The sequence below is a fragment of the Artibeus jamaicensis genome, unplaced genomic scaffold, assembly GCF_021234435.1.
Source record: "Artibeus jamaicensis isolate MK-2021 breed Jamaican fruit bat unplaced genomic scaffold, CSHL_Jam_final contig_2790, whole genome shotgun sequence".
In the NCBI taxonomy this organism is placed as follows: domain Eukaryota; kingdom Metazoa; phylum Chordata; class Mammalia; order Chiroptera; family Phyllostomidae; genus Artibeus; species Artibeus jamaicensis.
Genome location: NW_026521616.1, coordinates 1556499 through 1572429, shown reverse-complemented (window position 1 = coordinate 1572429; position 15931 = coordinate 1556499). Strand labels below are relative to the sequence as shown.

The 15931-nt window shown below is 36.8% G+C and overlaps 1 protein-coding gene and 1 non-coding gene across 6 annotated transcripts in view; both read left to right on the top strand.

Annotated features, from left to right (window-relative positions):
* SSH2 (slingshot protein phosphatase 2) overlaps positions 1 to 15931 on the top strand; it is a 253207-nt gene that overhangs the window by 188951 nt on the left and 48325 nt on the right. For all 5 annotated transcript variants that reach the window (XM_053662770.1, XM_037162789.2, XM_053662771.1 and 2 more), the window contains 2 exons: positions 4105 to 4169; positions 13067 to 13188. In XM_053662770.1, the coding sequence (XP_053518745.1) occupies positions 4105 to 4169; positions 13067 to 13188 (187 nt within the window). The remainder of the gene's footprint in view (positions 1 to 4104; positions 4170 to 13066; positions 13189 to 15931) is intronic.
* LOC119062080 (small nucleolar RNA U2-19) lies at positions 7568 to 7645 on the top strand. The gene has a single exon (XR_005084912.1). It is a non-coding gene; the product is annotated as a small nucleolar RNA U2-19 (small nucleolar RNA).

The window sequence follows — 15931 nt, the reverse complement described above, 5'->3', positions numbered from 1 at the left end:
GTAGGTACAAAATAGACAGGGGGACATTAAGAATAGTATAGAAAATGGAGAAGCCAAAGAACTTACATGCACAACCCATGGATGTGAACTAAGTGGGGGGATTGCTGGAGGGAAGGGGTACTGGGTGGAGGGGGGCAAAGTAGAAAAAATTGGGACATCTGTAATAGCCTAATCAACAGAATATATTTTAAAAAATAAATTTAAAGATCATAACAAGATATCATTATTGCTCTCCTCAACATCAGAAATTCCAAAGGTTTTCGGAACTCTATGCCAAGAACAGGAAGAAGACTAAATACATATTTCTTATAAGTCACAATATCACATCTGCTAATAGTGGTATATACATTTGTATTTCCATGTGTTGTATTTCTCTAAAGATAGGTATAATTGTACTGATAAAGGTGAGAAAGAATCAGAGAAAGTGTGTCTAGGGAAAGTGGTTTCTAGGTCTAGGAAGGTAATCAGCCCATGCCTGTCTTCTAACAACAAGTCTTGTTTGTGTCATTTGGGGGTGGGGAGGGGAATAAAAGTCAACCTGAGGACAATAATTGAAGAAATCCTTATCATTGCTATACAGAGAATAGTTGCTTATTGTTATAAATGTTCCACTTTAATGTGTTACCTCCAGGAGTAGAATAAACTGGAATTACTAGGAAAAGAACAAAGAAGACTACAAACCTTGAGTGTATAGGTCAGAGATGAAAGCCAGAAATACTGTATCCCATTGAACCAATAGTTGTGTTTAGCTCCAGTCCAGATAATCTGAGCTATTTTAGTAGCTGTCCTACTTTTTATCTGGAACTTCATCTAGTTACAAATATAGCAGCTCAAAATTTTAATTCATCTCATTGGACAGTATTAATCCTTCTACCACAATTCTGCTGCATGGAAAATTTTTAAAGGAGTAAGGGGGCAAGGAACTCTTTTGAAAAATTAGCTATAACTTAACTTTCTAAAACATTCCTCTTCAATGCCCACTACCAGAGGGGAGGGGCACTTCCCCCTAAAACTTGAATGCACAGAGGAAGTAGACCAGCTAAGCTTTGTATTTCTGTTTGGTATGGATATTTATCACTTACACTAAAAAGAAGACAAATTATTGGTTTAAATCCAGCTTGTCTGACTAAAATGGTAGGCAGATTGCTCTGTGACATGTAATAGGAAATGGAATTGGTGGCTTTCAAAGTCCCTGGTACTGGTTGGCCATTTTCTTTGGTCAGACTTCCGCACTGGCCTGCCACCCAGGTTTCTACTTGACCTTGTTCACTTAGCTTTCCCAATACTAAAAAGAAAAGCAGATTTAACACAAACTGAATGGGCTTGATTTGTAATCCGGCCCAGAACAGATGAGGCAGTGTGGGTATAAACGCAGCTTATAAAACCAGACCTTCACATGAGCTGTAACTGCCTTGGCTGAGCTTTCAGTGACTGAAAGATGATGACAGAATTGGGAACAGATCAAAAGCTTACTATGTCTAATTGTACTTCCTTATGCATGTTTTTTGAACTAGTTAGAATTTCTTATCTGGGCTTCATTTGAAATATCAAATGCATTTTTGTAATCAAAAGTGATATGGGTGAATATGTCTGCTAACATTTTAAAGGGAAATAGCAAAAAGTCTTTAAAATCAAATTGAAATCTAAATTTCACTCTTATCACAGAAATATTTGAAAAATCTAAGGAAGAGATCTTATGGTACCAGTATATTGCCTCACTCAGTCTTTGTGAAGAATGATTTCCCAGTAGAAAATACTCAATTTGGTCATGGTATTTCTTTTCAGAGCCGACAGACCTGAGCTTCCACATACCAGCTCACATGAGAAGCCTGTCTGTTACAGTGGAGGGCTTAATGACTTTTGTCTGTCCTTCAGAGACAGCAGCTGCATCTTTGGGCTAGTAGTGCTTGCAGTGCGGACTTAGAGCTACTATTTGCCCAAAAATGATTCTGCTACAGAAGTTCTTCATCATGAAAATCCTTTCCTCAGATTATTTGTTCTGAGAGAACAGAAGAAAAGTTAATTTTTAAAAGCCCTCAGCTGCTTGCCCTGGCCAGATGGCTCAGTTAATCAGCATTATCTCATGCACCAAAAAGTAGCAGGTTCAGTCCCCAGTTGGGGTGCGTAAGGGAGGCATCCGATCAGCATTTGTCTCACATCGATGTCTTTCCCCCTTCCTCCCTCTCTCTCCCTTCTTCTTTCTCTAAAAATCAATAAAATCATCACTGAGTGAGAATTAGGAAAAAAACAAAACTTCAGCTGCTTAACTCAGTTGTAACTTACAATTCTAGTCCTTCATTGTGTATACCTAATACTTTGTGTCCCACACTGTTTTTCCCCCACACTATTTTTAACAGCTTTATTGAGATATAATTTACATACCATATCATTTACCCATTTAAAGTATATATTCAGTTATTTAGTATAGTCACAGAATTTAGCATATTCACAGAATGATGTGCAACCATCACCACAATCTAATTTTAGAACATTTCTATCACCCCCCAGAAGAAACACAGTACCCATTAGCCATCCTTCCCTATGTCCCCTATCCTTCTTCCCCATCTTAAACAACCACTAAATCTACCCTTTCTCTCTATAGATTTGCCTATTCTGGGTTTTTTATATAAATGGAACCATATAAACAAACAATCTTTGACACAGGCTTCTTTCACTCAACATGTTTTCAAGAGTCATCTGTGTTATAGTATGTATCAGTACTTCATTCCTTTTTATGACTAAATAATATTCCAGTGTGTGACTATACGTGCCACATTTTATTTATTCATCAATTGATAGGAATTTGAGTTGTTTTGTTTTGGGGATTTCATAAATAATGCCGCTGTGAACATTTGTGTACAAGTTTTTGTGTTCAACTATGTTTTCATTTTTCTTGGCTTTATAGCTATGAGCTCACACTTGTTCTTGCACATGAGACTTATGTCTCTGGATCTAAAATATAGTAGAATGGACATGGCCAAATATAATGACTCTCCTTTTTAATTTTGCAAGTTGAAAGATTCTGCTTTAATGGAATTGGTCAGAAGGCAGCAGTGAAATGGGGTGGGAAGAAGGCAAGAAGACTATTTTTTAAGAGAAGAAAGGGAAGAAAAGAAAGGCCTTAAGACTTGCTAACCCTTTAGATAAACACATCTGATTGCCAACCTACATGTTTTTCTTCATGCCTTTCTACACTTGCACATACTCGTATTTTATGTTATAATTAACACTTATGAGGTTACCTGGAGGGAAATTATGCATGTAGGTTTCAAGACCAATATGAAAATAGGTTACGCTGGCATCCCTGATTAGGTGGATATATCAGTCACTTCAAACTAAAGAAAGGGCTTGACCTGGGTGGGCAGGAATGAAGGCTTTTTGTCTTTGATTGTATTCATTTATGATAGCACATTAATTGTCTCCTATCTAAAGCCTCAAATTTCCTGGTACAAAATAGAGAATATGAGGAAATCTATAATCGTTTAATGCAAAGAAATTTCTATTTTGTTTTATAGAATATATAAGAACAAGTGAGGATTCAAATAATGGTTGACCATTTTAAAACACCTCATATGTTCAGTAAAATATATATTCCTTGGGATCTTCAGTGTTTAATAAGTACTTTTATTTTACTATCAGCCACTAATTTGGAAATTGTTTAAAACTGTTAACATTATTCTACAGGGAATCTAAATATCTTCTTAGGTTAAATGCAACTGAAGATTACAGTTATAGAAATAAGAAAGGCAAGATTCCTCCTTTGGTACCTTCTGTGGGCCTGAAAGCACAGCTAGTGCTGCCTCTGCCCAACAGACCTCATCGTCTTGGCACAACACTGAGATCGGTTTCAAGTGTCCCTTCCATAGGACAAACACAACGCAAATGTGACTGCAGTATACACTAAAAATGAGAGTATAGGGTATTCCCTTATACGTTCTGTCTTTCCATTTAAAAAGAAATCAATAATCATATTAAGACAATTTCTCTAATTAGAGTCTTTCAGTGAACCAAAACTTACTTTTATACAAGTCAATCCATTAGAAAGAATTCTCTCTGTCAATATAACAGTGGAGAATAACTTTTTTGTTTTATAAAATTTACCAGGTGATCTCCAGCAGCATCTCCAAGCAATGTTCATACTACTCCGCCCAGAAGACAACATCAGGCTGGTAAGTTAGTAGTAGCCTTATAACTCTATCTTTCTCAAAAGACTGTGTAATACAACGAACTTTGTGCAGTCATTTATATGTCCCAACATAATACCAGGAACTCTGTGGAACAGAAAAGAACAGCGACATGGCACTATTATCAAAGAGCTTAGAATGTAATTGAGGATATGAGCTAATGTGAAGTGATGTGAAATAACTTGATGGTTCAAGACTGTTGGTGAGCACCAGTTTGTAAGTTACTGACCATAACAGCAACTGAAGTTCAAAAAAGAGAAAACTTGGGAACTTGACCTCATTGAGGAAGATTTATGTAAATGGTAGAGCTTGAGCTGGGTCTTGATTTAGATTGGCAGAAAGAAAGGAGACCATCATTCTAGAACAGGACTCCATTGAAGCAAAAGCATACATAGGAAGGGACAAGGTGAGAGTGAAATGGCCAAGGCTTTGTGCGGGTCTCGGTTGGGAGACCCGGGCTTTGGTTTTTACTACTTACCTGATGTTGGACAAGTTACTTAGCCTGTCTGCACCTGCTTTTTCATCTCCTTTCTACCTCTCACAGTGTAGAGAATCAATGGATGTGAAAGCATACTGAGTATAAAATGCTGTCTAAATATGGTGATTATTGTTTCCATAGAAAAAAATAAGATACCAGAACACAAGGCAGGCAGATAGGGACTTCATGCTCCAAACTAGAGGTCTCAAACTGAAATCCATAGGCTAAAGATGTGTTTTGTTTGGATCACAATGTTTTTTGTTTTGGTTTTGGTTTTTGTTTTTGTTTGTTTTAGGGGGTGGTTTAATCTCAGCCAGAAAATTAAATTTGAGTGATTTCATGTAAAAATCCAGACTTGGTGCTTTTCTTCAAAAACCAAAAGTTCTGCCAACAGTGGGCCTTGTTCTCACATGCCAAATTGGTGGAGGGGAGAGCATTGGTTCATAATTTGGCCCAGGTTCATAATTTACCATCATCTCCCCATATCCTGTTTTCTCCTGGACACTAAAGCCAGGTGTCACCATTTGTCATCATTCCTTTACCCTTATTTTTCTTAGAGTAGAACATCTAATAAAAGTGGGAAAATAAAAATGTGATGAATATGTTTCTTTGTGGAAAGTGAAAGGTGTTTCTACACACTTAGTATTCATGTGGCCTACTACACTCATTTATATTCCCTATCAGGGATGTCCAACCTGCAGCCCACAGGCCACAGGAGGCCCAAGATGACTATGAATGCAGCCCAACACAGAATCGTAAATTTACTTAAAACATTTTAAAATTGTTTTGTTTTTGTTAGTGTTTGTATATTTAATGCGTGGCCCAAGAAGTGGCCCAAGGCAACTCTTCTTCCAGTATGACCCAGAAACATGAAAAGCTTGGATACCCCTGCATCTGAACTTCTAGATTAATACCTGGAATTAGTACCTCTGCCTCTTCAGGAAGCAGTAGGGAAGCATTACAGGTTTCTGAGTCAACTATAGTATTTAAGAAAAATTCCTCAGAAGCTGATACAGAATAGAGAGGAGGAGGCAGCCATCTTAAATTAGGGAGGCCTGCTGGGCAGTTAGTTATTGCAATAATCCAGGTGTGTGGTGATGAACCCTTCTAGGCTACGGGGGTAGATTGGAAATTGGGTTTCCATAGACATGTTAAATTCAAGTACTTGGTCCTGCTTTTTCTCTGAAGAGAAATAATGAGTAGAATATAAAAATGACTAGAAAGTTTATATCAGGCCTCTGGTAATTACTGATTCTTCATTCATTTGGTTATTTTTTTGGTTCAATTATGCCATTTTTCCCTTCAAATTGCTACCTCTATCACTTTGACGTTGCCACTAAGCAACTTAATTAGAAATTCAAAGGAATTGAAATTTTAAAATTCTTTCATAAAGTATTTTATATTCTAATTCTAAAGTAGTATTACACACATATATATACATCTTATCTATATTTCTTGACATATTTCTGACTTAAGCACTTCTTTATAAATGAACAAAATGAGGTGTGGTTCTTACAGCATTAATATCTCAAAATAATCACCTGCACAGCATTGTTAAGCTACCACCTGCTGGACTTCCACCTGGAGAGTTTAATTTGGGGAGGGAGAGGCAGTGATAATTTGCATTTTTAGCAAGTTTCCAAGTGATGCTGATGTAGCTGGTCCAGGAGTCACACTTGAAAACAATGCCTCTAACACCCATAATAATGGTTCCTTGCACATGCTATATGTCCAGTAGATATTTATTGGTAGTTTCCAAAAATTGTGTGGTTTACTAGAGCTGAAGCTGATGTCTGTCACTCACTCACTCACTTTATCTTTTTCTCACTTATAACCTGTGGAGTTTGGATTGCACCTCTAAATATTAAAATAATTTAAACCACAACAGACATGGGAGAGTGTTATGGAAGCAATTAGGAAGGTAGAATTGGCAATTAAATTTTTTTCTTTCCCTGCTAAAATACACAGTTTCAGCTACTTTACATTTATAAAATATAAATTCAGAAAATATAACCGATGCCTCTGAATTAATTCAGAGCTCAAATGACAAGCCATTTTACAGTTGTTTGAATTGTTACAAACACATAGTCATTATGTTTCAGATTATTGTGTGAGTCATCTTCAAGAAAATGAGTGAATACATTGTGTGCTTTGGACAAATTAGCACTTTTCTAACTGAAAGGAGCATTTGTAGACTCAAAGCAAAGCCTTTTGTTTTGAGTTAAATTTGGAATCCCAAAACTCTCATTCTGGGGCTTGTCATAAGGTTAAAAGTTTGATAGTCAACTGAAAGTCCTGCCTTTAATTTTTTAATAACTCAACAAGTAGAGTTACCAGATCTCACATTTTGCTTCAGCATTAAAAATAGGACTAAATCAATTTTTTCTTTAGAGAACCCTGTGTTCAAAATAGTCTCAAGAATTAACTTTAGTACTTAGGAAAACAATAGCTGGTACAGTGAAGACAGTGGTTTTATAGTACTCTTGCACATTATCAAAGACCCATTTATTTAATAAAAAATGGACTGGGAGTTTAAGGACTTTCCTGACCTTTGAAGTAATATCAACTAATGTTCTTAACTAGAACTGAGGTGCTAATAAGGTATGAGGAAGTGTTTTTGAGTACCTTGCTAGAGAGTTTAAGAAAATAAAATGTATGTTTTTTTATAATATATTAATTTTTTCCAAACAGAAAATGGGTTTATTTATGGGTTTAAATGGGTTTACACATGTTATGGTTTTCTTTAATCAGACAATGCAGAAAGGCATAAAAAAAAATAAAAATCACTTCGTGTCCTGCACTCTGAAAAAACACCCTTAGCCACTGGGATAAGTAGTCCTCTAGTTGTGCATGTGTGTAAGCAAATGTACGCATCAGGTTCTCTGAGATCTGCTCTTATCTATGTGGACAGGGGTGAAAATAACCGAGTCTGAGCATCAGAACCTTCCCATCTACCTAAAGCATGATCTCAGTAGCTCTGAGAAGCAAAAGTGTAAAGTAATTTAAAGCAATAAGGGTTTATGTCTGGGGGACAGTGTTTATAAAGGTGACAGTGGATAACTGAGGACTTATCAATGGATGAATGGATTGGGGAGAGGATGTATAAAAAAAGGGTAAGTACTAAGCAAAAATATCCATCAGAGTGATTTTTTTTACACAAGAATGAGATGAAAATATGAGTGCTGTTTATAACCTTTCTTCACATTTGATCATGAATATTTTTCCATATTAGTAAATAAAACTTTTTAAATGGCTACACAGAATATGTCAGGGTTTTTTATTCAAGAATTTCATAACGATAGAATAAAAAAAGATAAAATCCAGAGGCTCCCTCAAGCTTTATTTTTTATTTTTTGAAGATAGTGTTTTTAGTTTATTCATGTCACATGAAGTCTCTTTTAATTTTCGATTATTGACATTACTTTGTTCTTTCAACTGGAATATAATATTTACATATTTTTGAAACCTTTCTCTGATGGATTGGGTGAGCTGCCTGTCTAGACATTGGGACTTTATGCTGTGGCTTCCCTGCGGATAAACATTGCATGCAGACACATGATGTTAGGCTCTCGGTGGAAAAAATTAAAGGCAAAGGTACAGTGTGAGCTTGGAGAAGAGTTGGGTGATGTTGGGTGATGCTGAGGAGAGAAGTCATTGGACCAGATGGTATTTGTGGACTCTCGTGATCAGACACATTTAAATTAGTTACTGAGGGAAGCTTCAACATCACTCTTTGGTAGATATTTTAAATTTTAGAAACAGTTGGGTTCTTACCTCAGAAATAAAGCAAAGGCAGGAGGTGACTTCTCAGACCTACCTCAGTCCTAGGATTGCTGGATCCAGTTCACCTGAAACTTTTAATAGAATTTCAAGTTTAGGCAGAAAATGGACTTTCTTGGATTAATTTCCGAGTTGCTATTGCTGCCAAGTTTTAAAATCTAAAATATTGTTTTATATGGACAATGAAAATAAACTGCAGTATCTTTTTCAATGAGAACTTCAGTTAAATGCATCTGAATCCTTGCCTTATTTCCAGTCACTTATTCCATGTAAGTTCTGGAGACTAGGAACATTGGAATTGCTGCCAATTCTAATATTAGGGTATTATATATTATAAACTACCACTTTCAGCTACATTTCTCTGATTGGCTTGATGAATTAAATTAGGTAATTAGATTTTGTTAAGCTTCTCCCCAACAGAGAAGTATGAAATGAACCTCAAACTTCAGAATGAGTATTTGGTTTTTCTTTATGCTGTGGCCCTTAAATTTTTGTTTAATTCCTTAACCTAGAATCTTGATGCTTAAAAGGAATTTTGGAGCTTGAGGTCAATCACCCGGCATTGCAGAATTTTTTTGTAAAAAAAATTATTATTCTAATTACAATGTAGGAGTTGAACTAACGTTATAGCTCCTGACTCCCTGATTAAATAAAGTTCCATTTCCCCATTGGTAAGAATTTAGTAATTACTACAGGTACTATCTAGAGGTTCATGATCAAATCTCAAACCTTTAAGTACTATTCTTTCATTTAAGAAGCTTAAAATTCATTGAATCTGAGATGTCTGATTACTTCATCTTAAGTCAATGAGATAACCAGGACCTTTCCCATTAGGTTTGAGATGATCTGTTGAGATTAAATTTAAATTAATCAGAGAGTCAAAAAATTTTTTTAATTTATTGAGTTATTTTTCAAGTACAGTTTTCTTTTGTCAATTTCTCCCATCCCACCCCCCTCCGCCCTGTCTCCCCACCTCCCTCCCATCCCCCCCCCACAGACCTCATCCCTGTGTCTTTCATACTTGTTCTTCAAATTTTTAAAATGCTTATGATTATTATAGATAGATAGATATAGACAGATTAAATACACACACCACCCTTTTTAAAAGGTGACAACTAGTGTTTGCACTGAATATTGCAAAGAGACTCTTGTTGCCCACCTGCTAATTTGACCTAATAACTTGCATGACACTTAAGGTAGTACTTACAGAAGTCGTTTTCTTTCCTTTTATCAGCTTCAGTTAACCAGTCAGTTGCCACTAGTTGGTGTAGAAGCTGTGGATAAATTACAGACCTACAGTTCAGTTGTTTCCATGCCACTTGTATTTGAACCTTGCCAGAAATTCTCAAGAGCCTTTACAGAAGATAAAAGAACCTCTGACATATTCAGGAAACTGAATAATTGGCTCAAAATTTGCCAAGGCAAGCCTGAGCTTAGATACATAATACTATCTGAGATCTTGTTTATAAGAAATTCTGGTTTACCTGCATGGGCTTTCTGGTTAGTCTAATATTTCATGGAGCATTTCTGGAATGAGAGGGTCAGTGCTGCCTCCACCTCCTGTGCATGGACTCCTATCCATAGCTCTATGTGTATAATGCTCACTTGGTCGAGCCCACTACAGCTAGACCCTCATCCACTTGAATATTAGTTCCTCTTAGTGAATTTAGGTGGAAATGCTCTGTTACTTCATGGAACATAAAACTGCCTGTGCAACTTTCCACCTTATGTGCTTGGAATCAGTATGTGGACATGACATTCTTCTTATATTACCTCTTATTAGAAATAAGCTTTAATGTAGCCACTTCTGCTGTTTTTGCTTCCCTGGCTTTTCCTAGGAGTATCAGAATAGAGACAGAAAGATAGGCATGGATATCTTACCTCTACCTAGATAAATGGTTTATATGAGCTGTGTAACTTGTCTCTTTTCCTCTCTGCCTGGCCATTTATAGAATAATGATCACATTAGGGGAAGGGGATCCCAGGAAGAGAAGTACTAAAAGAATTTCAAACATCCTTAGCTGGTGTGGCTCAGTGTATTGAGCACCAGCCTGTGAAACAAGGGGTCGCTGGTTCGATTCTCAGTCAGGACATATGCCTAAGTTGCGGGCCAGGTCCCCAATAGGGGACACACGGGAGGCAACAACACATTGATGTTTCTCTTCCTCTCTTTATACCTCCCTTCCCCTCTCTAAAAATAAATAAATTTTTAAAAAATTAAAAAATAATTCCAAACAGAAATGTCTGTCAAATTTCTGACAGATGTCTTGAGCCAGTTGATGAGTTTGGAAATGTTTCTTGTCTGAGAGAAGGAATGGTGGTGGGGGTTTTTTTATACAGAAGAAATTGCTTGTATATATATTTTCCTGCCTTTTTGTTAATAGAGAAAAAGAAGAATGAACTAAACTATACACTCTGAGGCAGGGACCATATTTCTCTTCCACTCTTGAATCCTCAGCACTTCTGCTCTGATTGTATACACAGTAAATGTATAATAAATATTTGAATGAATGTTGAGTGGAAACCATACCACTTTACATTTATTTATTTATTTATTTATTTATTTATTTACCCTGGCTGGTGTGGCTCAGTTGATTGGAATGTCATCCAGTAGACAGAAGGATCACAAGTTCAATTCCCAGTCTGGGGCATATACAAGAAGGCAGCCAGTCAATGTTTCTCTCACACTGATGCTTCCCTTTTCCTTTCTCTCTCTTCTCCTTTATCCCCTTCCCTCCCTTTCCCTTTTTAAAAACAATGAAAAAGTGTCCTCAGGTGAGGATTTTTTTTTAAACTTTTAAAATTTCTTATTAAGAAAAGTCCCAAATATATAAAATACAAAATATATCCTCATGAACCCATTACCCATCACTTTTTTTTGATAGTTGAATAACCATGTACATTTTGCCAGATTTTCTCCATCTATCCCCTCTTTTTGTTGTTACTGCTGGTGGGATATTTTTTAAACCACTTTATTGATGTATAATGACATACAAAAAGTTGTGCATATTTGATATATACAACTTGATGAGTTGGGATATAAGTAGATACCCATGAAACCATTACTACGATCTATGCCATAAATATCCATTACCTCCAAAAGCTTCCTCTAATCCTGTCCTGTGGTGATGATGATGATAATTAGAGAAAACACTTAACATAAGATCTATCCACTAAGCAAAATTTTTTAAATAAGCTTTATTCTTTAGAGTGATTTTAGGTTCACAGAAGAATTGAGCAGAAGGTACAGCATGTCCTCAAATAATGTTTTTTCAACCTTGTTTTTTTATAACTTTTTTCTATCAATTAGCCTATGGCAAAATTGGTTTCATTATATGTTCTTTTGCTTAAAGTTGCAGAACCTGTTTGTGTTAAGTGAGGGGTTACTGTACAGAGATTTCCTATATACTTTCTATCCCCTCTCAGGTATCGTCTCCCCCCATTATCTCCATCCCACCAGGATTACACATTTGTTACAATTGGTAGACCTACGTAGACACATCATTATCGACTCAAAGTCTATAGTTTACATTAGGGTCTACTCTTGATGTTGTACCTTGCATGGGTTTTAATAATGACATGTATTCAACTCTTCAGTAGTAAACAGAGCAGTTCTACTGACCTAAAAATCCTCTGTGCTCCCTTAACCCCTGAAAACTAATTTTACTGACTCTATAGTTTTGCTTTTCCAGAAGGTGATATAGTTGGACTCATAGACTATCTAGCCTCTTCAGATTGGCTTCTTCCACTTAGTAATAATGCATTTCAGGTTCCTCCATGTCTTTTCATGACTTGATAGCTCATTTCTTTTTAGTGCTCAATAATATTCCATTGCCTATATGTAATATAAGCTTCTAAAAGTTATTTCTTCAATTGTAATTGAAACTAAAGAAAATTTTGTAGTATATGATCTGTAAGAATTCAATAGAGTAACTTCTCTAAGGTAATGTTTGCTTTGTTATTATAATTGTTTATGGGACTCGGGTCTGTGAGTGTAATGCTCCCGTTCATACAACCTCACAATTCCCTCCTTGATCTTTAGAACATGACCTGGTAATTGCTATTATTATAAGTATTGTGCTAATCACAAATATTTATTAAGCATTTGTTTACTGTATGCCAAGCACTGTGCTCTACATGCATTATTTTATATGAATTTACAACCCAATGGAATAGGTATTATCCCAATGGAATAGGTATTATACTTCCCTCCAATTACTTTAGCAACTCTTATAGGTTTTTTTAAAAAGATTTTATTTATTTATTTTTAGAGAGACGTGGAGGGTGAAAAAAGAGGGAGAGAAACATTGATATAAGAGAGAAACATCAATCAGTTGCCTCTCCCACACCTCAAACCGGGAGACTGGCCTGGCCCACAACTCAGGCATATGCCCCAAACAGGAATCAAACAGGTTGGCGCCCAGCCCACTGAGCCATACCAGTCAGGTCATACTTCTAAAGTTTTTACAGTCAATACATGAGCTCAGATTTGAATGTAGGTCTTCTAACTACTGGCTGTATTGTCACACTGAGTATGCCTTATGATGCTGATGTAAAAAGGATGAAATGATCTAAAACTGACCTTTTAATTTTCTTAATTTCTCTGTTGTCTGTTAACCTTCAGGCTGTAAGACTAGAAAGTACTTACCAGAATCGAACACGCTATATGGTAGTGGTCTCAACTAACGGTAGACAAGACACTGAAGAAAGCATCGTTCTGGGAATGGATTTCTCCTCTAATGACAGGTATGCTACCACAAAAGAGAGGATGAGAAGATTCCTTTTTAAGTAACCTATTCCATTTGCCTTTTGAATTATCACAAAAACATCTTATACAGTTCTACTCTTAAAGCTAAATACCTAAAACTAGAAATCACAAAAATATCTTAGTTACACAATGTTCAGAGATGAAAATATTTAATGAATATCCTTAGTAGTATGTTTCTGATATACACTATTTCTTACCTTCCTCTCATCTTTAAGTGGTGATGATATAAAGGATATGGTTTAAACTTATATCTCCGGGGGGGTGGAGGTTGGGAAAGCTGCCTGTTCTTTGCAATCGACTTTATTTTAAGCAGTAATGATTCACTTTGATGATTCCAGGTCACATGCCCTTTGTGATACTGCACCAGTGGGTCCTGGATTCAAAAAGAACCCACTTTAACTCCAGTCTCTTGTATTTATCCATGGTCTTACACCTTGCTTTTATCAAATGTTTTGCTTTCCTTTTCTTTAAACTCAAAACAGAAACTTTTATAATCACGTGCCTTTGGTTTTAGTGGCACTTTACATCCTATGATTAAGGATATCAGACATCACACAAAACCTGGCTTTATTTTGTCCCTGAGGTTTGTTGCTCTCCTTTTATTTTCCCACTTTTTCGGGGGAAACCTTGGGAAGTCTGTGGAATGTGGCTGCTAAGCAGATCTCTGCATTGTAGATAATAAGCCTCAGGAAATCCTGCCAGATGTCTCAAAGCACTGACTTCCTGGCTCAGCACTAGAATGGAACAGTGGAGTAGAGAGCTAGGGGTGTGACCCAGGTCTGGAAGAATTTAGCCACAAAGAGAAGAGACTGAGAGTGATTCTATTTGTCCTGATGTGGGAGTGGGGTGGGGGGGTCACACTGTCACAAGAAAGTTTCCCAAGCTAGTATTTACCTGAGCTTGTATACAGCAGTCAACTTGAAAATTATTTGCATGTTCACAAGGACCACAGGGCCAGAGCTGTTACCTCGTATACCACTTACAGCCCTTAATTATATGATCTGAAATTACACAAGCTTGTAAGCCACATTTAGGAAGCTGTTCCTCCTGCATGGTTTTAACCTCTGATGTATCTAAGCAACAAACCTTTCAGTAAACAAACATGTATCCTGTAAGAACACCTACCTTGCTTACATTCATTAGTATTTTAAGACCTGTGATTTGGGTTTTTATATCTCTAGGTCTGTACTGTCTGGTACGGTAGCCACTAAACTATATGTGACTATTTACATACATTAAAATGAAATAAAATTAAAATTTTAGTCTTCAGTTACAACTAGCCACATTTCAAGTACCCCAGCTATATGTGGCTACCATACTAGACATTATGCTTAGAGAACATTTCCATCATTGCAGAAAGTTCAGTTAGACAGCACTGCTCTAGATCTTATTTCATTTGCTTCATTCATCCTAACTCCTTCTTTGGAACCCCCATAAAAAATGGAACTGGGCAGCTTGGAAACTTCATTTGAGTCTTCCCCTAGAGAAAGAAGAAGATAACTTCAGACTCTCCTGACCCAGAGAGTGAGCAATCAGATGTCTAATCTTATCTCTCTTAATTTGTCTTAAACATTCCCAGAAATCATAAAGACTCCTTATTAATGTGGGTGCCCAGTAATTTATCCTCAGTGAACTGCATCTATCTTCAGTAATAGGCCTGCCTGAATCATACCTAGCAAAAAAGGCTTGTTTATGGAAGACAAAATGTGATATGAAAAGCTATAGAAACTAGTTTTTATTCTGTTTGGTAAACTTGATATTACGAATTCCCATATATCAAAATGTAGGAATGGGTAGATACACTTTGCCTCCTCGCACAACCAAAAGAAGAATAACAAATTTGAAAACAAAAAACAACCAGAACTGCCAGAAAATCAAATTGTACGGAAGTCTGACAACCAAAGAATTTAAAAAACATTCATCCAGACCAGTAGGAGGGGCAGAGATATGTAGTGGAGCAGAGAGGATTCATGGCATTTCCATGCAGATAAACCAGGAGGAACAACTGGGGAGCAAGGCAGATGAGGGAACCCAGGGTTCCAGCAAGGGAAAAGAAAGCCTCAAAACCTCTGGTTGTAAAATCTTGTGGGTGTTGAGGTGGCAGCACAGTTGAAAACACTGGTAATCTGTATGCTCACAGAAATGGTTGAGTATGTTGGTAAAATAGAGGAAAGAGTGAAGGCTATGCAAAGTGAAATAAAGAAAAACATACAGGGAACCAACAGTGAAGGGAAGGAAACTGGGACTCAATCGTTTTGACCAGAAGGAAGAAATAAACATTCAACCAGAACAGAGTGAAAAGACAAGAATTTTTTAAAATGAGGAGAGGCTTAGGAACCTCCAAGACAACTTTAAATGTTCCAACCTTCGAATCATAGGGGTGTGAAAGGGAGAAGGGGAAGGGCGAGAAATGGAAAACTTATTTGAAGAAATAATGAAGGAGAACTTCCCCAATCTGGCCAAGGAAATAGACTTCCAGGAAGTCCAGGAAGCTCAGAGAGTCCCAAAGAAGTTGGACCCCCCAGGAGGAACACACCAAGGCACGTCATAATTACATTACCCAAGATTAAAGACAAGGAGGGAATCTTAAAAGCAGCAAAAGAAAAGGAGACAGTTACCTACAAAGGAGTTCCCATCAGACTGACAGCTGATTTCTCAAAGGAAACCTTACAGGCAAGAACGGGCTGGAAAGAAGTATTCCAAGTTATGAAAGGCAAGGAC